This window comes from Rhinolophus ferrumequinum, chromosome 12 (genome assembly GCF_004115265.2).
Source record: "Rhinolophus ferrumequinum isolate MPI-CBG mRhiFer1 chromosome 12, mRhiFer1_v1.p, whole genome shotgun sequence".
In the NCBI taxonomy this organism is placed as follows: domain Eukaryota; kingdom Metazoa; phylum Chordata; class Mammalia; order Chiroptera; family Rhinolophidae; genus Rhinolophus; species Rhinolophus ferrumequinum.
In genome coordinates this window covers 53831406-53855549 of record NC_046295.1, presented here as the reverse complement: position 1 = coordinate 53855549, position 24144 = coordinate 53831406, and the positions used below count along the sequence as shown (strand labels likewise).

General features: G+C 48.9%; 1 protein-coding gene across 1 annotated transcript; it reads right to left on the bottom strand.

Moving 5' to 3' along the window:
- Positions 1-2305: 2305 nt before the first annotated feature.
- ALDH1B1 (aldehyde dehydrogenase 1 family member B1) lies at positions 2306-7154 on the bottom strand. Its single transcript, XM_033123756.1, has 2 exons — positions 7001-7154; positions 2306-4861 (listed from the first exon to the last, which is right to left on the bottom strand). The coding sequence occupies exon 2, from the start codon at positions 4849-4851 to the stop codon at positions 3298-3300; it is 1554 nt and encodes a 517-aa protein (XP_032979647.1). The 5' UTR covers positions 4852-4861; positions 7001-7154; the 3' UTR covers positions 2306-3297.
- Positions 7155-24144: the final 16990 nt, after the last annotated feature.

Here is a 24144-nt window from a genome sequence, read left to right as displayed (position 1 = left end):
CTGAGTGGCCTCCGGCCCCAGCTTGACCCCTCGACCTATCCTGCACACGAGAGCAGAGCCAGCTTTAAAACCCAAAGACGATCCTTTCGCTTTCCTTGGAAAACCCTCCTGGCTTCCCGTGGCTAAGTAACATGTGGACTTTCCCGCCAGGTGTGCAGCCTGTGCCTGCCTCCTCCCAGGCCTTGCCTCCCTTCCTCTCTCTTCCTCACACCATTCCTGGCACCTTCCATGCATTTCCACAAACTCCATACCCTTCCCGCTCCCAGGAACTTTCCTCCTGCATCTCCGCCTGGTTACCTCCCTCTCATCCAGTGGGATCCCGTGTTCCTCCCGCCTGGCTTTTCCCTTGGGCTGAGCCGGGCGGAGTACAGTCCGAAGCCCTGACTTTGCGCCCTGGCTCCACTTCCTAGCTGAACATCTCTGGGCCACTGTGTTTATTTACCAGGTGTGAAATTATAGTAAGTGCCTGAGGGTCATTAGAAGCATTACAGGAGATAATAACTATTGTGGGGGCCTTGTCAACATTGTGGGTGCTTGATACTCTGTCTGTGATCTCTTGTCCTCTGCACTTCCACTTATTAGAGCACTTTTCCCCTGTTCTGTAGTTGCCTCCCCGCCAGACTAAGAGCTCCTACAGGGCAGGGAGGGAGTACCTCATTCACTTCTCTGTCCCTACAACCTGCCTAGAGCCAGAACCTTACTTAGCCTCTAAAAACCAACCAACCAACGAACAAAAAAACCAATAAGTGATCTGAGTAAATTAATTAACCAGGTGCCCACCAGAGGTCAGTCTTACACCCAGAGTAGAATCAACCCAAACCAAAGCTCTTACATGGCCTGGCACCTGAGATCTGATCAAGGGAAGCATTGTGCCTGTGTAACCCTGCAGCAGCCCTGCTGGATCCAGCAAGGAAGCTGAGTACTAGGGCTCTTCAGGCATTGAGGTTGGGTTAGATGTGCTCTCAGTTTGCCCCCTGTCTGGCTTAGCGTGTGCTGGGTCCAAATGAGCGACATTGCTACATCTCTCAGCTTCCACTTCATGGGAAACAAAAGGGCAACCCCTTTGCCTCCTTTGTAGGATTGTGTGAAGCTTCAATGGTATGGAAAGGCACCTGAAACAGATAGCGCCTGGCAGAATAGAGCTTGATGTAAGTTTTTTGAATGGGTGGGTGCCCCCGACTTGCACTCCCTGTGACCGAGTGAAGGCCTGCAGGCAGTGTCTGCACTAACTGACACCCAGCTCCACCTCCCTGCTCACACGGCCCTGCGTCCAGCGTAATGTCATGAGTGCAGAGGGGCTCCAGGGGCTGAGCTCACTAGGAATCGGACCTGTCTGCCTCTTTAGGCTCCGAATTTCAGGAATGGAAATAAGGGACCTAGAAGATTGTCCTTTCCCAGTCCCACCCCATACGGGGACACCCGGTACCAAGTTTCTCCTGGTTTAGAAGAATGGAGAAGCAAATGAGGAATGGATCTGTTCAAACACTGAGATGTCACTTGACAGTCATTAGAGACCCCCGCCCACTCACCCACCTACTCACTCCCGTTTCCCCATTTCAGGAGAACTTTCACTACTGTGCAAAGTGCCAACAGTCTCCAGGCGTAGATGAAAGGTGCACTTTGGGGGACAGTCAGGGTCACCCCAGCCTTAGACAAATGGCATAGAAAGGAGGTCCTGGGAAGGGGAGATGAGGGGACTAAACAGAACCTGAATCCTCTGGAAGCAGTTTCAGGCCGACTCCAAGATCAGACACTGAATAAAATCATCTCGACGCCTAGGTGAGACTACAGGATGCTAACGAGATGCCTGGGGTGTGCATTCACAAGACAGTGGACCTAAAAGTGTGATTTATGAGCAAGGTGATAGAAAGGTGGAACACGAGGAGAGGGGATTGGCATTCTGCTTCTGTGTCGTGGCCTGCTGGATTGGAGTTACTCCCATCCATTGCAGACTCAAGACTAACAATAAGCATAGTGAACTCTCAGGTTTGAACCTCTGAATCCCCCGATGCTGAGATTGCCTTGAGCGGAGGTGTGTTTTGGTAGAGTTTGGGGGACAATGCCAGTGGAAGCCTTGAAATGACATCTGACATGGACTTACTCCAGGCAGGAGGAACCAGAGCTTTTCTCTGTAGGTCTTAAAGTTGCACGTTGTCACCCAGACAGGGGAAAACAAAAAGAAAACTAGAAATACTGTGGAGGGGACTTTTGCACCTGGCTGGGGGTTGACCAGATGACTAACTGGATCTCTTCCATCCCCAAGACCCTGTAAAACATTCGGCAGCAAGAGAATATTGACACAAAATTGATTTGCAAACAGGATGTGTGTTTATTTTAATTTTCAATCGAAATCAATTTACATATCAAAATTCGCCCTTTCAAAGTATGCAATACAGTGCTTTTTAGTATACGAGTATTCACAAAGTTATGCAACCATCACCACTATCTAATTCCAGAGTATTTCAAAACCTCCCCCACCAAAAAAAAAAAAGTCCCATACGTATTCGCAGTTACTTCCTATTCCTTCTTCCCCAAGCCCAGCAAGCACTAATCTACATGTCTCTATGGATTTGCCTATTCCGGATATTTCATATAAATGGGCTCATACAATACGTGGCCTTGTCTTCTTTCATTTAGCATGTTTTCAAGGATCTTCCCTTTTTGTAGCATGTGTCAGTACTTTATTCCTTCTTTTTACGACTGAATAGTACAAGGAATATTCCATGGAAACATTCTGTTTATTCAGTCAGTAGTTGCTGGACATGTGGGCTGTTTTGAGCTTATTTTAAGGGAATGGTTACATACGTGCATTCTTTGCCATTCCTTCCCTCAAATTAAAGAAAATCAGTAGCAAAACAACTGTTGGCTACTTAGAAAACAAAAAGCACCCTTGTCTTTTAGGTTCAGCCAATCAAGAATGGGGCCAAGGTTGGGCATCCATCAAAATTCCCAGGTTTGAGGTGAGTTCATCCACTAAGTCAGCAGGTTAATCCATGGGGAAGTCCTTGGATCAGCAGGAAGAACTAAAAGTCCAGATCAGTGGTTTTTAATCTATCTTCCTAAGTTTTTATGGAAGTTACTCAGGGCCTCCGAGGGGCTTGGGGCTGGGGCGCAGAGGGAGAGGACTGAGCCCTGCCCCCCTCCCTTGCTTTAGAGAAGCTCAGGTTTCCATCGTTTCCTTAGTTGAGGTTCTAAGAGTTCACTCGGAACAAATAAAGGGGCTAAAACACGTTCGGCGCCTACTGGTAGGTAGCAGTGGACGCGCGGGCCTGGAGTCGGGTCTCATGGTGGCCACGCTTAGGAGTTCTTCTGTGGAACCTTGATGGTGACTGTCTTCACTTCCGTGTAGGCCTTAAGCCCGTCCTCCCCCAGCTCCCTCCCATTGCCAGACTCTTTAAAGCCTCCAAATGGCGTGTGGCAGGTGACGATGTTGTAGGTATTTACCCACACTGTCCCCGCTTGGAGGGCCTGTGTGAAGTACATGGCTTTGTCCAGGTCCTGGGTGAACACAGCAGCAGCCAAGCCATACCTGGTGTTGTTGGCCCTCTCGATCACCTCCTCGATCTTCTTGAACTTGAACAGGGGCTGCACAGGTCCAAAGATCTCCTCCTTGGCGATCCTCATGTTATCCTGCACACCACCAAAGACCGTAGGCTTGATAAAGAAACCACGGTCCCCAAAACGCTCCCCACCGCAGAGGAGTTTTGCCCCCTCCTTCTGGCCAAGCTGGATATAGCCCAGGATTCGTTCAAACTGCTCCTTGTCCACCTGGGGCCCCTGCTGGGTGTCCAGCTCAAAGGGGTTCCCCACTTTCCTCTGCTTAGCTTTCTCCACAGTTCTCTCGAGAAACTCGTCATAGATGGATTCTTCAACGAAGGTCCGGGACCCCGCACAGCAGCACTGGCCCATGTTGAAGAACAGGGCTTCGTGGCACTGCTCCACGGCGTGGCCCATGTCAGCGTCAGCCAACACAATACTAGGGCTCTTCCCGCCCAGCTCCAGGGTGACTCTCTTGAGGTTGGACTCGCCGGCTGCCTTCTGGATCAGGTGGCCCACCTCGGTGGAGCCGGTGAAGGCCACTTTGTCGATATCCATGTGGTGGGCGACGGCTGCGCCTGCTGTTGGGCCATAGCCTGTGATGATGTTCACCACCCCGGGGGGAAAGCCCGCCTCCTTGATGAGGGAGGCCAAGTACAGGGCAGAAAGAGGGGTCTGCTCGGCGACCTTCATGACCACAGTATTGCCGGTGGCCAGCGCCGGGGCGAGCTTCCAGCCCTGCATGACCAAGGGGAAATTCCATGGGATTATCTGGCCACAGACACCAACAGGCTCATGCCGGGTGAAGCAAAAATGCTCACCATCCATGGGGATGGTCTTACCGTGCCACTTGTCAGCCCAACCAGCAAAATACCGGTACACCTTAATGACCTCATCCAGGTCCAAGACATAAGACTCCTGGAAAGGCTTCCCGTTATCCAAGGTCTCCAGGGAGGCCAAGTAGACGCGATCCCGCTCCACCAGGTCGGCGAGGCGGTGCAGCAGCCGGCCCCGCTCGGAGGCATCCATGCGGCGCCATGGAGACCCTAGGCGGAAGGCGTCGCGGGCTGCTTTCACTGCTCGGTCCACATCAGCCCTGTCCCCTTCAGCCACATGGCCAATGACCTCTCCCGTGGCAGGGTTGACTGTTGGGAAGGTCTTCTTGCTGGCCGCATCTTGCCACTCATTGTTGATGAATAGCTGGTTGTAGTGGATGTCTGGGTTCTGGATAGGGCTTGGGAGAGCTGCTGCCGACGAGTACGGGGCGGTCCTGCCACGGAGGCAGCGAAGCCAGGGCACCAGGAAGCGCAGCATGCTTACTACTCTGGAGAGGGACAGGAGGAACCAGGGGGAACAGGTGAGAGGGGGCCAGGTCGTCCCCAAAGGCGCACCAGCTCAGATGTCCCAAGATTCTAGCATAAAGGGGTATCCTTGGAACAAACACGGATTGTAAGGTGTACAAAGGCCCTGAAGAACTCTCGGGTCCAACTCCACCATGTCCCATCTGTCCGCCGGCTCACTCCCTCACCTCTTCCGGGTCTTGACTCAAATGTCACCACCTCAGCAAGGCCTTCCCTGACCATACTTTATAAAGCTGCAACTTTCTTCACTTCCAGCACCCTCTATCCCCCGTACTATGCTTTATTTTTCCTCATCTGACATACCAAATAGTATATTTACCTGCTTATATGTTTATTGTCTGCCTCCTACCCGCCCCCAATAAAACATCAGCTCCATGAAGGCAGGAATTTGTTTTTCCCGTTTTGTTCATTGCTGTGTCCCTGCTGCCTGGAATCATGCTTGCTACAGAGCAGCTGCTCAGTAGATAGTTGTTAAATGATACACTCAGGAAACATTAAAATTTCCACAAAGGCTTTTTAATTGACCTAAGAAGGGAGTAGGAAACAAAGGAACTCAGAGACAGAGTTGTTCTCTTAGACAGGGGCTTGCTTCACTTCACCTCTGTGCCTCAGTTTCCTCACATGTGAAATACCTCATGAAGTGAGGCTGAACGGGCTCAAGCACATAAAAGCCTGGCACACTCCACCCAGGACATCACAGCTGGCAGCACCCTCAGAAACCAGGCTAGCCCAGCCTCCCAGGCACAGGTCTCAGCTTCCCAGGACTGTAGCAGCTGGGAAAACAAGGGCCTATTTATTGTTGCCTACAACTCTGAAAACAGTGTAGACTTGATTAAAACAGCAACTGTAAAAATTAAACAGTATATGAAATGTATTTAATGAAATCTAAATGGTGTAGAAAGTTCCTGGATGCACTCCAGCCAGGATGGCAATCCCTCCACCTCTGCTCTCACTTGAGTCTTGCCACACCCAGCAGCAAAAGGGAATTGCACCAGCCCTATCTCCCCAACCCCACCCCATCTCCCCACCTTCTGCCCCTGGGCAGGGAGGGGAGCAAAGAACTCATCCAGAAAAGCACTCCGTCCAGGTCCTCAACTCCATAAAATCAATGCTGCCCAGGAAAGCCCTCTCTTGGGGGGAAGCTGAGCCAGCAGACCTGTCAGGGGTCCCTCTGCTCAGGGTTCTGCCCCATGCTGGGACAGAAGCACCCCTGAGTCTAATAGGCCTGGGTTTGAGGAGGGAGGGATCCCCGGGGAGGTAGGAGTAAGGAGTAGTCACCAATCCATGGGTGGGAGTGCAGGGGCTAAACGGGCAGGATGGGTGGTCACAGACCAAAGCTGGGAAATGCTTCATGCCCAGCTAAGGCTAGTCCCACTCTAGGGGCCTGGATGGGGTCTGTCCTGGCACCTCCACTTGCATATAGAAGATCACTGCTCACTGGTGCACCAGGCTTTCCAGTTTGCAGGCAATCTCAGCAGTTAACTCACAGAAACTCCTGGATTGATCAGAGCAGATGATGACCCCCACTGGAAGAAGGCTGGGGACCAGAGAGGTTCGGGAGCTCACTGAGGACACATAGCAAGTGAGAACAGGAGGGAACCTTAGCCCACAACCCTAGTTTTGTGTTTCCTCGGTTCCCTGTATTAGTACCCATGTGCCAAGGACCAGACATTCTGGCTGACTGAGGACCAGCTGGCACCCACCTCACCCTTCCTGCAGGGAGGGGGCACGCGTCCTGGCCTCTTGGCTACAGTCAGAGGCCGTTGGCCGGTGTGGACTGGGTGGGCGGGAGCGTTGAGGTCCAGCTAACCAGGGAAAGCCTGGAGGGAGGGGAAGGGCGTTCTACGTCCTGGAAGCCCAACAGGCGCCACTTCAGGACCCTGGTGCAGGAGGAGGGATGGGGAGCGTGGAGAGGGTCCCATAGTGCACGCTGGGCAGAAAGGCCCGCCCCCAGATGGGGAAGCCAAGGCCTAGGGAGGAAACCTCCATCGCTGGGAAGGATCTGCGACCTGCCCCAGGGGTCTGAGGGGAGAAGGGCACTCGTTACCGGACAGGAGCTGCGACCTGCCCCAGGGGTCTCAGGGGAGAAGGGCACTCGTTACCTGTGGCAGTCTCAGGCTCACGCTCCAGTGCAGGTTCACGCTCTCCAAAGTCTAGTCCAGCCTCTCGCCTCGCTCAGTCCTGAGGTCGGCGGCCAAAGAGGCTCCGCCTGTGCGTGGGGCGCTGAGATCATTGGCCGCGGCCGCTCCGCCCTCCAGGGAGCGGTTCCGGGTTTCCCGCGAAGGGAGTGGAAGGGGCAGAGCCCCAACCTTTCCCCTGTCCCATGGGCCCTGCACCGCCAGGGCATCGTGGCCTCCGCGAGCGCACGCTCCCTCGCAAGGCGCGCGTTTGGGAGCGGAAACAAAGACCCAGACGGGGCAGGCGTTTCTCAGGTCACACAGCAGTCGGAGACTGGATCCTAATTATATTTTGCATTTCTTCCTCCCGCATCATGCACCTTGTTAGATTGTCATCCATGAACGAGACTCGCCTTACCCTCTTTTGGGCGTCCCTTCTGTTTTTTTCTCTTGGTTCACTAATTTCTGACTGTCTTCCACCTTCACTGCTGTATTCCAGTTCCATTAAGAAGATTTTATATTTGTGCATTTTTAAAATGCTTTTTTTTTTTTTGGTCCTAAGGACAAAAAAGAACATATGCATACTGTAGAAAGATTGCGAAACAGAAGAGGATGAAGAAATAGAGAAAAAAAAATACCTTCAATCCTTTCACCCAAAAGTTGTCATTCATCTCTCTGGTATTTTTTCCTCTGCATTTTTCAAAAATGATTTTAACTGAAATAAAATTATATGGTGATCCCTGTTTTACTGCCTGCTCTTATTTTTTTTGCTTAACTTAGTGATTTATTATGAACCTTTCCGCATTTCACTAATTAATTACGAGACAACATCATTCTCCCTAAGGGGGCACAGAATTCCACAGTAGGGGGATTGTTGATGGACATTTAGACCGTCTGGTGTTGCTCTAAAGGCTGCTACTATGGACATGCTGAACAGGCATCTCGCACTCACTGCACCTCCACTGCACCCTCTTGGCTGGAGAGGAGAGGTCAGGAAGCTAAGATCTAAGTTTCCAGCCTTGTTTGCCCCTAGAGTTCTGGCTGTGGACTAGGTGCTGCCAATTACCCCTACTAGATGTGGAAGGTGGAGGACCTGCCCCTTTGGGACATCACTGGCAAGGTAGCAGAAATGTGAGGATTTTCTGCAAACAGCCTTTTTAGTCCCTTCCTTCGCTTCCTGGGTGTGGGATGGCATCTGTGGCTGCAGCTCTACTCCGGCTACCTGCTCTTTGAATCATGGCTGCAGGGGTGTGTCTTGCGCTAAACAGCTCCAGAGGTGGCTTCAGATAGTGACAAGGCTGATGGGCCATGTCCATCTTGTTCTGGAAGTCAATCCTGAAGGACTACCCAAGGCCTACTTCTCGCTGGCCCTTCCAGCAGTTCCATCCGTCAGCGCCCAATTCTCTGTATTAAATCCCTACCTCTTCACATATTTAGAGTGTTCACATTCTCCTGCTTCAACCTGACTGCTTCACATAGTTCTTTCCATGAGCTACATCTCTGCGGAATCTTTTGGTACCATGTCATCCTTAGGATATGCAAAGTCCTTGCTGCAAAATTTAGTTCTTCACTCATAACACTACGTCTTGCATCCTGCCACGTCTGTGCTCATGTTTTCTTCTGGTTTCCCCAGCATCTGTGTAATACCTCCCGCCTCCCCGACACCACGTAGCCAGCCTAGCACTCCTTGGTCATCTGGCATGGCACTCCATAGTGGGTTGACAGAATGATTATTCGGTCAATCATTGACAGGCCTCTATAGAAGTAGTGAGTGAGTCCATGATGAAGTGTTAGTCTTCATGTGGTCAGACTGCATTGGAAAGTTCTGGAAGGTGAGAGAGGCAAGTGGCAGACAGGAACTGACCCCATGGGGGAGAAGTTGGAGGCTGTGTCCAATGAGGAGCAGCTGAAGGAACTGGGGGTATCCTCCCCTTGGAACTCAAGACACAGTTTGCACCCTCCAAATCTCTGAAAGGCAAAAGCAGATGTGGTCTGCAGGGTCCTAGAAGGCAGAGCCAGACAAGAGAGGGGAAGTTACAAGGGGCAGAGGAGAACTTCCTGACAAGCACAGCTCGCTAAGGATGGATGGGAGGGATTGCCTTGAAAGGTGGTGAGCCCCTCATGACTGCAGGAGTGCAGGAGGGATAGATGACCATTTGGCAAAATCCTGTAGAGGGGAGTCCCAGAGAAGGAGTGACCTAGACTTAGCTGAGTGTCATAATTGCCTGGAGAGCTTCAAAAAGAAAAAAATTACAATCTCCCTGGTCTTACCGTCAGAGATTCTAAATTATTATGTGTTGGTTGAGGCCCAGGAATTGTTTTAAGTTCCCCATATGCTTCTGATGTGCAACCATATTTGGGAAGCACTGGTTTAAATGGTCTTTGGGGATTCTATGACCCCATTACAGATGGTTTTCAGAAACAGACTTATCCAGTGAATGTTTTGTCTGTCTCTAGATTTCATCCAGCACACCCACCCTAGACACTTCATCAGCTGTGGCTGGCGTCAGAACAGTAGTCCTGTGGCAAGGCATTTGCAAAAGCATCCAAAAACAAAAAAATACCTAAAACTTTCCCCAATTCTTGACATGTGCAGTTTGGAAAAAAGGGTGAATGTGCAGGCTGGGGGTGGTGGGGGGAGGTGCACAAATTATTTTTGCAGAGGGGTGGACTATTTTGCAGGATTGTTTTGGATTCAGCTTTTTAATTTGCAGAAAAGATCCAGGCTTTTGTCAGGAGGTTGGGCCTGGAGCCACTGTGAGTGTTTGGACTAAAAGGACTGATGGGGAAATGGTGAGATAACACAAGCCAGTCCGTTCATTGTCAACAAGGAATGTCACCCAGGATGGATTTACACCGGCTGGTGGGGGACGAGAAGCTATTTCTAGACTTCAGTATTTTGGATCCTTATATGTTTAGGAAGTTACTGGAGAAGATTCCAGGCTCTGAGATAATGAACGGAACAGACAGATTCTAAACAAAAAAGACATGCGAGCTGCACTGGGTGTTTATTCTACACTGAGCATGACAGGTGCCTCCATTTTCCGCGTTTGAACTGAGGATGGAAGACGGGCTCAAGATACTGAGGGAGTTACAGGGAATGGAAAATTTTAAATAAAGATACTTGTAAAAAGCAAACGAAAATATACCTTTCCCCCCTCCTTTTGTCCGAAGTGAACCTCTAAGTAAAGTTTACAGTCTGTGAACATGACCAAAATCTGAATGTCGTCAAAGCAAACCAGCCCTGAATATTTTGCACAAACTCAGTTTCCCGGCTGCCTGCCTGGCTTCTTTGCTCTTTACCTCCCTTTGCTCCTCAGCATGCCGTTGAGGAGACTGAGACCCAGAAAGGGAAAGAGACTTGCCCAAGTTCACACAGGGGATGAGTGTCTGAGTTCAGACTAGAGTCAAGGCTCTCACACAAACACACAAATAACACCGGGGAGGAAACAGAGCACGTGGCAGTGCAGGGGCACCTGCAATTGAGGACTCGGTGGTGGGAAGATCATTCTGGATTATGTGGTTGGGCCCAACGCCATTACATGGGTCCTTATCAGAGAGAGGCAGGAATGTCAACATCAGAGGAGATGTGATGACAGAAACAGAGGTTGAAGTGATGCACCCACTTCAAACGAATGCAAGCAGCTGGAAAAGGCAAGGGGACAATTTTCCCCCAGCATCTCCAGGAGGAATGCATCTCTGCCAACACCTTGATTTTAGCTGAGTGAGACACATTTTAGACTTCTGTGCCCCCAGAAATGTAAGATGATAAATTTGTGTTGTTTTAAGCCACTAAGTTTGTGATAATTTCTTACAGCTAACAAATGGGAAACAAATGCAGTGATTAACTCATTGACAGCGCTTGTAGGCATTTGAGTTTCTGGCCTCTGGCCTAGCTGGAGCAGGCCATGCGGGCAACAGTATTCCATTGTGTCTAGAATGAGTTCAGACACATACAGTTACACAGTGGTTCTCAACTGTGGCTCCCTGTAGCATCACCTGGACAGCTTTTAAAAACACTGATGCCTGAACAACACTCCAGTCCCATGGAATTGGAACCCCCTGGTTGTCTGGTTTTGCTGTTGTTTTGTTTTGTTAAGCTCTTCAATGGATTCCAATATGCAGCCAGGTTTATGAACCACTACTATAACAGAAACCCCCAAATAAAAGTGGCTTAAACAAGAGTGAAGTATATTTTCCCCTCACTGAAAAGCAGTCCAGAGATAGGTTGTCTGGGGCTGGGAGTGCGGGGGGGTTCTGCTTGGTCTTTCTTCCTACAACAGAGGATCCTACCAGAGTTTTGAGGAAGAAGGAGGCGAGGCTGACATGATCCGGTATGAATTCATTTGAAAAGCTCGTCCTGGCTGTAGTGTGTGTCTCCTCTAGCTTCCTAGCGGGAAAGACCATTCCAAGTTATGTTACCAAGAATGGCGAGTGTTGGTAAGTGCTTACGCTGGCTGCTCATGGGCACAGGGGATTTGTTTTATTCTATATCTGGTGTATATTGAAGCTTGTTCATAACAAAAAGTTAAAAAAAATAAGAAAAGATTATGTTCCCAAATCCACAGACTCTATCTTCCTGGTTCAAAGATTATGTAACGGATCTGTCCCTTTATTGACCCTTGTGATAGGGCTTTCACTAAAGTGTCTTTATCTTAACCCACAGTTAATTATTAGACAGCAACCACCAAACTGGCAGAGGTGGTACAAAGGGCACAGGGCTGGGTTCAGGACCTGGGTTCTGGTCCCTGCTCTCTCCTCCTTGGGCAACTTCTTCACTCTCAGCCGCAGTCTTGCCCACTGTAAAAGGAAGAGATATGAGGTGGACAAAAGCGCCAACAGAAGACAAGGCCACAGAAAGTTGTAGAAAAGCTGTTCAAAAATGTCCATGGTGAGCAGAGCGCTGGGGCCGTAAACTGTGCACCCCAAATGCGTGCTCTGTGTGAAACCCAGTCAACGGACTTTCCCACCCTGTTATCATCCCTGGTTATGTGCCATCATGAGGCAATAGTTGAAATACAAAATGTTGGTGGCGGCCAAGTGTCTCGTCACACATGTGCTGACTGAGCGAGCCTGAAATGCTGCCCACCGTTAATGACACAGCACAGAGTTGCCAAGGAACACACAAGGGCTTCTTGGATCCAGCAATGTCTGACTCCTCTGTGACCAGAGGAGGGGAACAGGGGCTCAGGATGCCCTTGTCTTTCACCTCTATCTCCAGTCAGTTCTTTCTGGTTCAAACACGATTTCCTAGGCACAGCCCTTTGCCAAGGCCCAGCAGTTTCCACATTAGCAAGCACCTGCCAGCCATCATGCCTCCCTCCACTCAGCTCCTGTAACAGAGGCCCTGGCGGTGCAGAGATGGATCAGACACTGTCCCTGACCTCAGGCTGCTCCCAGACTGCGGAGGCAGACAGATATGGGGACTGGTGTGTTTCTCTCATGCAGCATGGGGACATCCCAAGGAGCCCAAAGAGCAAAGAGGAACAGGAAGTGGAGCAAAACAAAGCTTGGGAAGATCAGGGAAGCTTCCTGGAGGAGGTGATACTTGAGCTGAGTCTTGAAAGCTGAAAAGGGCTGGGGCAGAGGTGGCATTTCTGGAAGACAGAATTGAATGTGCAAAAGGCCAAAGATGAGAAGGAGCTTGGTGGCGTGGGAAGCTGTGAGTAGCTCCTGCTGGCTGGTGCCTGGAGTAGGATGGGTGGGGTAAGGAGCAGTAAGAGAGCCAGGGCTAGAGCAGTAAGAGGGGAACGGATCATGAAAGGCCTTACATGTCATGCTAAGGAGTTTCCATGCTATCCTGAGGAGGGACTTTAAGGCAGAAGGGTGACTTGGTTAGATAAGAACCGTTTCATTTCATCAGATCCCATGGCAGTGAGTGAGGATTAAGTTTAGCTCTGAGGAACAGACTCCAAAAACAGTGGCTTACACAAAACAGGAGTTAATTTCTCTAAATAAGTAAGAGAAGCCCAGAGGTAAGCAGTTCAGAGAAGTGATAAATGGTGTTCCCGGATGCACATCCCTTCCAATTCACCGTTTGGTCATCCTGAGCAGTGGGTGTTGTCTGTGTGGTCCAAAATGGTAGCTACCACATCCAAAGTTAAGACACCAGGATACAGGGAGGGATGAGACAAAACGGCAAAGTATTCATGCCAGCTGCTTTTAAGGAAGGGTCCCCAAATCTACCCCAAACACTCTCCTTGGCCAAAATTTAGTCACACGGTACAACTAGCTGTAAGGGAAGCTGGGAAATGTAGTTTTTATTTTGGGTGGTCATCTCGGGGTCTCCATTTCTGTGGCTCAGTGGGAAGACAGATGCTGGAGGATAATTAGGAGCCTCTGTGACAAACCCTTCCAACTCTGCTATGAGAACAAGTGTTATCAGCTTCAGTTGACAAATACGGATATGGAGCCTCCAAGAGAAAACAATTCACTCATAAGTGGTACATCTGCAATTGCGAAGTGTGGCTTTGTATGCCACTCTTAAGCACTAGGCAAGCTATTGGAGGTGACTGACCTGGGCTGAATCTCCCTCTGCAAATCTGGTTCCAAAGATCCTGCCACATGTCTGCCTTGGTGTGTTATCCAAGAGGAGCAGCCCCTCCCTGAGCATAGTCCCATGATGGTTGATCTGGCCCCTGGCCTTACAGAATGAGGGCAGATCAAGGAGCAACGGGGCCCAAAGAGCTTCTGGTCCAACACCACCATTATACTGATGGGAAGACTGAGGCCCAGAGAGGCAAAAGGAATCCCCAGGTCCTTCAGGGAGTCAGTGGGAGGGCTTAGACTACCATCCATAAGGAGAAACCACATGTGGCACCGTCTTATTTATCCTTCACTTGGTATCGGGTGTGGTGTTTAAACAATCTGTTTGGATAGGCTGCATCCTGGTTAAGGCATCAGCTGCAGGTTGGTGAAATTGCCCCCGGGTTTGGAATAAGAAAGGTACTACACATTGCACATATGTTCACGTGGATTATGGATCATGGAACATGATCTGCATACCAGGGAGAAAGGACCTACAGAGGAGAGAGGATATGAGGTACAGTAGGTCTCCCAGGCTAGGAGACCAGAGGCCTGGATCCCAGGCTGCCTGCCTCACTGAGTCCTCTGGGCCTAACTCCACATGATGAGGGGATTGAACTAGATCACAGACCCAGATGAACTCTTACACAGAAGGCCAATGTGCAGCCTGGTGAAAGGGAGCTGCTTTCTGGATCCCCACCCGTGGTGACTCCTGAGGCAGCTCCAGGGTCTCTGGCTCAGTGGCCCTTCTTAGCTCTACCCCTGGCCTGAGATGCCTGGGAATGTCCGTGAGGAAGTGTAAAATGACTCAGGAATCAGGGGCACGAACTAGGGAATGTGGCCCCCACCTGGTCCAGCGAGGTTCCTTCACAGGGTCTAGAGGACAGCTGCCAGGTCTGTCCTTCCAGGACCAACTCCTTGGACCAGATGACCTGCTAGAAAGGAGGGTGCGTCGACATATCAGATGTCCCTGGCTGGGCAATGGCTTCATTCCCAGTTGTACTCCTAGTTCTGCCACAAGCTAGGGCTCTGCTGTAGAAGGGGTGGGAGAGCAACCCTGGGAGGTGCTTGAGCCTATGGAGGGGCCCAGCCCCAGGCCCAGGAGGGCTATGCAAAACCCCGATTCACAGAAATTCAGCACTGACTAGTGAGCATAGAGCCTGGCTGTCGTTTTTCTGTCCCATCCTTGTGTTTCCCTGCTGAGCTAGGCATTATTCCTTTGGATACTGAGTCGTGTGGTCCTAGGGCAGGGGCTGGGAGGCCAGAGTGGAAGTGCACTCTTGGGGGCTCAGGCATTGGCTGCTTACAAACTCATAAGTGATCACTTCATCGTAAAGCCCCCATATGTCAATACTAGTGCTTTTCAGCTAAAAATAAGTCCTATAGTGTCATTTCTAACCTGAGCCAAAGGGGTTGATCACCATGGTGAGAACAATATAAATCAATATTGTTGTTTCCCTGAATGTACAGGACAGGAGACTACATCCAGAGAGGCATAAGGACTTGCCCCGGGAGAGGCAGAGAGAGCCTGGCAGGGCAGGGCAGGGCAGGGCAGGGCAGGAGTAGAACTTTACTGCATCTGTGGCCTTGAAGGTACAATCACATACTGCTGAGGACAGATCAGCACCTCTCACAGGGATGTTTATTTAACAGGCTTCCTGACGCTCAACACCCAGAGGGAAAGAAAAGATAATTCAATCTTGTTTTCAAGCGAAAAAGAAAACTGAAGAAGAGGGGTAATGAGGGATCAGAACAGTCCTCCAGCTGACAGGCCAAAATCTCACACTGATTCCACGAAAGCCCATCTCGGCTGATGCCGACCAAGGAAAAGTTGTACTGAGTGGAGCTGTTTTTTCATGAAACATTTGCAAACTCTGTTTAATCATTTCATTCTTATCATCATCACCACTGTGAAGTGTGGAAGAATGTCCCCCTGACCCCGGCCAATATGCTGCACCACAAACTTGTGGTTTGAAACAGCACACATTTATTCTCTTACAGGTCAGGAAGTCAGAAGTCTGAAATCACTTTCATTGGCCAAATCCAGGTGTCAGCAGGGCCATACTCCCTCCTGAGGTTCTCAGGCAGAGTCCACGGCTTTGCCTTTTCCAGTCTCTAGAGCTGCTTTTCTCGCCTTCCTTGGCTCACAGCCCCTTTCCCTCCATCTTCAAAGCCAGCAACATAGTATCTGCCTCTTTTTTCAGGATACAAATGATTGCATTTAGGGCCCACCTGGATAGTCCAAGATCAACTCCCCATTTTAAGATCTTTAATTTAATCACATCTGCAGAGACCCTTTTCCACCCAAGATAATACAGGTTCCAAGGATTAGGACCGGGATTCCTTTGGGGACCATTACTCAGCCTTCCACACAGAGGAAACAGGGAGATGCCCTCATTCCACTCCTGTTCAGGTCCCAAAGCCACCTGGGATCTAGCTAAAGGCAATTGGGCTGAAAACTTGTTGGTTGGTATTCATTTGGTCCAAATGACAATTTGGTTTAAAAAAAAAAAAAGGGTTATAGGCAGCCTCCAAGGTGGCTCCTAACAACCCTTATCTCCTGGCATTCACATCCCACCCACATGTTGTGGTCCCCTCCCACATTGGACCAGGTTGGTCTGTGTGACCAACAGCAGCTGGTAGAAGTGATGGTGGTATGTCACATCTGACATTAGATTATGCAATCCTACGGCTTCCGACGTGGGCCTTGCTCTCTGATCTCTTGCTCTGGGAAGCAAGCTGCCATGTGAGCTTTGGAGATGCCCACCTGGGAGAGACTGAGACCTCCTTTCAGGCTGCCAACATCCCCATGATTGCACTTGGCAGTGGGTCCACCGGCCCCAGGCAAGCCTTCCGGGTGCCACAGCCCTGGTCAGCAGCTTGATTACAACCCCATGAGAGACTGAGCCACAACCACCCAACTAAACCCTTCATGGATTCCCAGCCCTCAGACACTTGTTTAAAGGTGTTCAATTTGGGGGCCATCTGTTGTGCAGCAGTAGCTAATGAATACAATGAATATTCTCAGTCTCTGTTTTTTTCTAGTGCAGTCGTTTAAGTACCCATGGGGGATTGGTTTCAGGACCACCCATGGGGGATTGGTTTCAGGACCACCACGGATACCAAAATCCAAGGATGCTCAAGTCCCTTATATGAAATGGTGTAGTACTTGTATATAACCTGTGTTTGCATAGAGGCTACAGCAGAGTATCCGTACACATCACTTCATTTGTGTGGATTCAACATAGTGCTCAGCGTGCGGCAAATTTGTTTTTGTTTTTTTGAAACAATCTGGGATGTTTTCCCCCACGAATATTTTTGATCCACAGTTGGTTGAATCTGTGGATGCAGAACCGGGGGATTCGAAAGGCTAACTCTATTGGTAATTTTTAGTTCCTCCAATGGGGCATTTTGCGAAGTTTTGGGTAATTTATAGCACTTTTGTCCATCTTCCAGGAGCGCGCATGGATTTTGTTTCCAGACCAAGCCAAGATCAAGGTCTGGAAGAGTTGGTTTCTGGTGAAGACTCTCTTCCTGGCTTTCAGGCCTTCTCACTGTGTCCTCACATGGCTTTTATAAGTTTTATAAGTTTTCAGCCTATTTTCACCCGTTCACCTCTGCATTCGCATGTTTTAATATGAAAAGGGTCAAAAGAAGACGACTTACAATGACCTGATGTCTAACATGGGGCTCAGCACTGGGGCTTCCCAGACATGGGGCACGGGGTGGAGTTTGGGAGGAGCTGTATGATGCTCTGAGCCAGCGAGTCTCAAAGGGCTGTGAGAGACCTCCTCTCTCAAAGTCCTGGGGGCCTTGTTAAAGTAGAGTCTCAGGTTCATTGTCAGCCATGGCCATTTGTAATCTCGGGACTGGGGGCAGGTCTGGGAGCTTGCCTTCCCCACAAGCACCCCTGTGGATTCTCATGAGTACCCTACCCCTAACTCCAGCTCCAGCTCCAGCTCCAGCTCCAAGCTCACTTCCTTCTGTGCTGAAGGGGAGTCTCAGTCCGCTGGGGCAGCCATAATGAAGTACCACAGACTGGACAGCTGAAGTAACATAAATTTATTTTCTCACATTTCGGGAGGCTAGAAAGCCAAGATCAAGGTCTGGAAGAGTTGGTTTCTGGTGAAGACTCTCTTCCTGGCTTGCAAGCCTTCTCGCTGTGTCCTCACATGGCTCGGGGACACAGAGAGAGTGCTCTGGTGTCCTTCTTACAAGGACACTAATCCTTTCAGACCAGGGCCTCACCCCTATGACCTCATTGAACCTTCATTACCTCCTTAGAGGCCTTATCTTCAAATACGGTCACACTGGGTGTTAGGGCTTCAACACACTCATTTTAGGGGAATGCAATTTAGTCCATAGCAAGGGGAGTGCAGGACATGGCAACTGAGGTTTGGAGGACAAAGCAGCTAATCCCCAGGGAGCTACTCTTCCAGGTTAAACACAGCATTTGAACTGGTCTTTGGGGGATGAGAAGGATTTTATCTTTAATGTTTATTCTTTTTTTTCCTGATTATAGAAATATTCACGCTCATCGTAAAAAAAAAAAAAAAAGAATTGGATTGGAGTGAAGAGGGAAACAAAAATTATCCAGTGAAAACAGAAAACCACGTGGTTTCTGTTCATGTACACAAGTTTGGAATATTTTTGGAATATCCTATAGTTTGCAATATTTTTCACATAAAATGTAGAATGTGAAGTGTATTCAAAAGAACATTGAATTTGAAATCTAGAGAGCTGGTGTCCTCGTCTCATTTCTCCACGTAATCGTTTGTGATGCTAAAATTTAAAAATCTACCTTTTCTGAGCCTCAGTGTTTAGCTTGCAGGGCCATCGTAAAGACTGAGAGAGCCACAGCTGACGGGCTGACCAGCAAATCCAAGGGCACAACCAAACTGCAGCTGTGCTGGTTGCGGATGCATCTGAGAGGCAGAGGAGAGGTGGGCGGGTGGGGGGAACAGCTCAAGGACCAGTGGGAGCAAAGGCCTGGAGGTGGGAAAGCCATGGGTGGGGGGAACCCTGGGGAGTGGGCAGACATGGGTGGTGAGAGCTCAGATGCAGGAGGGAGTATGAAGTCTGGGTCAGGAGGCTGTGGGCGGCATCGGCAGGCATTGTTGTGTCTTCGTAAAAAGGATATATGTCACGGTCATGTTGGTTTTATTCCGGAAATGCAAAATGATTTAAAATTAGAAAATTCATTTTAGAATTTATCAAAGTAACACATTAAAAGGGAAAAAAATCATACACATCTCAACACATAAAAAAAAGTTTGATGAGCTTTAACATCCTTTCATGTTAAAAAAGAGAAACTTAGCAAACTAGGAATAGAAAGTAAATTCCTGAATCTAACAAACAATATCTATTTAAAAAAACAACAGCAAACATCAACTTAATGGTGAAACTTGGAAAACTTTCCCTCGGAGATCAAACAAGTAAGACAGCTAGCCAATGCATCACCAAATCTTAGTAGTTCTATTTCCAATATATATCCCACATCCATTCACGTCTATCTTCAGTGAACCACCAGAGTTCAAGCTGTCATTATGTCTCACATAGAATATGGCAATATCCACCTCACTGGCCTCCCTGCTTTCACTCTTATCCCCTCTATAGACCTTTCTCCAAATACTATATCTTCTTAAACATAAATTATACTTAAGCCATTCCTCTAACTAAACCCTTCAATGGCTTCCCATCATACTGAGATAAACTCTTCACCAGGACCTACAAAGTGCAACAAGATCTGACTTCATACGTCATCTCATACCACTGTCTTCCTTACTGTGCTAGCCACACTAGCTTTTCTATTCCTGCAGGTATGTTTGAAGGAATGAAGGGACATGCCCTCTATTTGCATGCCCACACAGCTCCCATCCAGCCTCTGTCCCCAGACCCAGTGTCCATGGCTACCTCCTCCTGGTACCCTCTGAGAGACACTGACTGCCCTGGGTCCCCTGTGTCTTGCCATCAGTTTTCCATCAGTTTTCCCCTCGTCTGTCCCCGTTCCATGTTCTCTCTGCTCAGATCAGGTTGGATGGGACCATCCCAAGCCCAATCAGGGTGTGGGTTTCTGGTCCAAGAATGGCTAGCTGTGAAGGCTTCCCCACCAGGTGGCCGTGGGTGTGTTCCCTGTCCTCTCTGGGGATCGGCAGAGCCAGGGGGGTCAGAGGAGGCCACTGGTTTCCAATCCAAGGTCTTTCAGAGTTAAAGCATCCCAGAGAACACTGTTGCCCGAATACATCCTCTGGGATGAGTACTTAATAAATGCAGCTTGAGAGGCAGCCCCAATAGATCCCAGCAAGGAGCCCAAGGGGAGGGGTTATGACCAGGGTCTCCGGGGATGAAAAGGCTCAGGACTTCTGGTTGGGAAACCTCCAAGCTTTTGTCCAGCCGTGATAGCCTGTGAGTCTCCCAGATTTCAGGTCAGCTGGAGAAAACACTTTCTAACCAGCAGAACTGTCCCATGATGGAAGGCACTGCCCTGGGCGGGAGTGAGTTCCCCATCAGCAGGGTATGCAAGCAGAGGCCAGACAAGCCCTAGGCAGGGTCATTGTAGAGCAAGGGCTACAAACTGAAATACATCCAGGGCCAGGCAAGGACCTGCCGTGAGTAGAATGGGTTTATACACTAAATATGTAGAGGGCCGCTCTGCTCTCCTATAAATAAGAACTGTCTCCCATTTTTTCTGAGAGCATGTGACCCTCTTGACCTCTCCCCCACACCCCTATTTTTGATAGACTCAACTGGGGTCAGAAGCAAATGGATTGAAGTAATTCACACCCAGGAGTGAACGACTGACTGATAGCTCCATAACTACACCCCCATTGCTAGTATTAGCCTTAAAAATGAAAGCAAACAAATGAGGGAATCATCCTGGTGGCATTTTATGTGGACTAGAGAAGAAAGAAACTACTCTGGCAGTGAGAAAGACAAAGGAGTTTGGGATCGGAAACCTGTTCTCCACAGTCTGAGGCCAGAGCTTAGGCTCTGGGATTGGACAGCTGGACTTTGCGGCCTGGGCAAGTTAGTAACCTCTCTGAGCCCCTGTTTTCACATCTGTAAAAGGGTGTGACACCCACCCTTTTGTCATAAGTTACAAGCAAGCTAGCACAGGTAGAGCAAGCCAGCACCTAGCAGAGCTCCCAGTGGGCACTCAGGTTGGGGGAAGGGTGGTCTTTCTTTTTTCCTTCTCTCCACTGCTGCATGTAGACCTCCCTGCACCTCTGCAACCAAAATCTGGGTGTGTTGGCCATGAGTGGAGTGGATTAGGGAAGGAGCGCCAGGTCCCCTGGCCATCCGGATAGGAGGTCATGAGTGACCTCCCTCCCAGAGGCCCCCAGTCCCACATTCCCTGACTGGGTGCAGATTTTGGAAGCTGAGGGTCGGCTGCAGGACAGGTCTGGCTGTGGGACTCTGGGGTGCTAGGCCAGGCAGAGGGGGAGGCAGCTTGCTTCAAGATTAATTGGCTCAGCCCACTGCTTTATTTAGCTTCAAATATTCAGCTTCTTGCTTCTATTTGAAAACCTGCGTCAGATGTGATGTCCTGGCAGCTGGTGAGAAACACGGGAAACTGCATCTGGGCTCTGCGTTCGAGAAGGATTAGCTGTGCGTGTGTGTGACAGCCCAGTCCTCTCCCTGCCTGGGTATCACTCACTCACTCACTCACTCACCCGCCCATTGCATACCTAGTAGTGTTTACTATCTCCCAGGCGCCATGCTAACTGCTGGGATCCAAATGGTCCCTGCCCTCTGAGTGTAGGTCCTTGTAGGGGAGGGGCCGCTAGTTGCTCATTAGTCCAATGAGGCACGCAAGCTAGTGGAAAGATCCCGGACAATTAGTGTTCTCAAGGATTGGAACATGCTACCGCTGAGGTGGGTAACGGGCCCGCGTCAGGTGGAAGAGGTAGTGGATTTAAGTGTTTCTGCGAATCCATTCATCCAGCAATTATTTACTGGACCCGGCATATTCTGTGCCCGGCATATTCTGAGCCCTCAGTGGAACTGTCACCCTGCCTACGAGGATTCCCTGAGGACTGTGATTGTTTTCCTCTGGGTCCTCCATGCTAGACCCGGGCTTGATTATGCAGTAGGGGCTCGGGCACTGGGACGGGAATGGGAGGCCACGCAGAAAAGCAGGACGTCCCTCCTGGCTGAATATGGATTTCAGGAAGGAAGGCCCCAGATTATCACTGGCATTGCTGTGAATGCTGGGGAAGTGAGGCTCAGGTGCCAGCCCTAGTTCTGCTACTCAGGCTGTGTGACCTCATGCAAGCCCTTTCCCTCTCTGGTTTTCAGTTCCCCCTCACGTACAAGAAAGGGAGAAAATCAACTCTAGGGTCCAAGCCACAGAGCCCAGGACAAAGTCTGGGACACATCAGGAGCCTAGAAATGACTATGTCATGTGTCTTAGGGGGCCAGGTGCAGCCAGGGTTGGGGACATGAGCAGAACTTATGACAAACAGCAGTAATTGGTTTCGCTAACACTCTTATCCTACCTATTCATAATCAGGGATATTTTATAATCTGAGGGACACAGCATAGCCTGTTTATAGTAATTCTCAGAACATTGGGTCTGACAGGTAAATTTCCTTTAAAAGCTTGATAGTAAATGTATTTTAAAGTGATCATAGTTCATTGAATTTTTTTTGAAAAAAGAACAATTATAACATGGTGATAGGTTCTGGGACACATGAGATAGGATTCTAGATCCTATCTTTGCTTCCAAGGAATAGAGCACAGAAAGGGAAAAACTGCTTTTCAGAGGAGACACCTGGCAAGCACCACCAAATGATCAAGGAGAACTTCACCAGGGATGTCAGGTATCACCTGGCACGATGTGACGAGAAGGATGCCTCACCGCTGTGGTATTCTTTCCATAAACCGGTAATTCCAGTCTGAGAAAACACTAGACAAACCCAGATTGGAGGACATTCTATAGGACACCCATCTATGACTCCTCAAGACTGTCTCAGAAATGAAAAATAAGGAAAGAGAAACTGTCACAGACCAGAGGAGGTCACGTGGAAACGTGACAACTCATGCAACATGGTCCCCTGCATTGGATCATGGAGCACAAAGAGGAAAAGCTGCTGAAATCCAAATACAGTCTGGAGTTTACTTAATCACAATGTACCAACGTCAAATTTCTTTGTTTTGACACATGTACCATGGCAACGTAAGATGATAACAATGAGGGAGACTGGATGAGGGCTATTTGCCAACTCTGTCCTATCTACACAACTTTCCTGTAAAGCCAGATTTATTCCAAAATAAAAAGGGTTGTTTTTTTTTTTTTTTTTTTTTTTTAAAAAAAAAAAAGGAAGCAGAACATTTTAGGACTCAAATAAAAGGATTTGGAGAAAACGACAGGAAAGATGATTACTAAGTAACACACTTCTTAGAAAAATGCCATGGAAAAATTTGTTTTGTCCTAGTTGATGGGGTTAGGATTTTTGGTAGTTACAAAATTCTTAAGGAAAAAATTAGAAACTTAACTGAACTATGAGGATTTGTGTCAGATGCTGTCTTAGTCTCATGCTTCAGCTTGGTGCTGAAATAGAGGGCTGCACTAAGTGCAATAAAAGCGCAGGAGGAGTCACTAATTCTAGAAGAGTTGCAGAATGCTTCCTAGAGGAGGGGGCATTCTGAAGAGGACACTGAGGAATGTATAGGAGTTATCAAGAAAATGAGAGAGGGTACGGAGAATATTTACTCTATAACTACCTTTAGTAAATATTTTTTTGGTTACTAAGTACCAATCACTAGGCTAGCCTCTGGGGATACAGCTATAAATATAACCAAGAAATATTCTCTATCCTCGTGGTGTTTTGTTTCCTGTCACTTGCCACAACATATATAATTGCATAGTTGTAATTATGGAGTGTATGTGTATGTTTAGGTACATGTATTCTATACATATCAACTACTTGGCCTGCCTTGTCACTCACCCTGACTTCTAAGGGACACCACCATGTTTTTACCAGGCTGGTTTTACAGGTATGCAACCTGTGTAATTGCACAGGGTATTTAGCTTTATGTTCGGCTGTCATTGTCTTGAAATGCTTAATAATTTTACCTTTGAATTTGTGTTTTGTCATTGAAATCTAATGAGATGATGGAGTGTGCACGTGAGCAGAGGAAATGTGCTGGTGACAGGGCATGCACACGGGCTCGGCCCCATGAGGACAGTGGGCAGTGTGCACACCAAGTAGTTGGTCTGGCCACTGTATGTGCACACACACGTGGGGTGCTCCAAGGTGCTGTGGCTCCCCCAGGGGACAGCCAGGGTGGGACCTGGGCCCAGATTGCTGGCAGTGATGGCGGCAACAGCAGCAGAAGCAACAGTGCTGGCCGCAGGACAGAGGGACCTTCAAATCTCAGGTATCGGTTTTTACTACATTTATTAAGGGGCTACTATGTGTCAGGTCCTGTGTTTGATGGGAACTCTAGTTATGTCCCACTAGAGGTGGGAGGAAATGGTGTTTTTCTTAACACCTTTGCGTCACATTAAAAAATATGAGATAGCAAGCTTGCAGGATATAGAAAAGAAGAATAAAAGGACTTCATAGACTCAAAATCTCAACGAATAACTAGAGTTAACA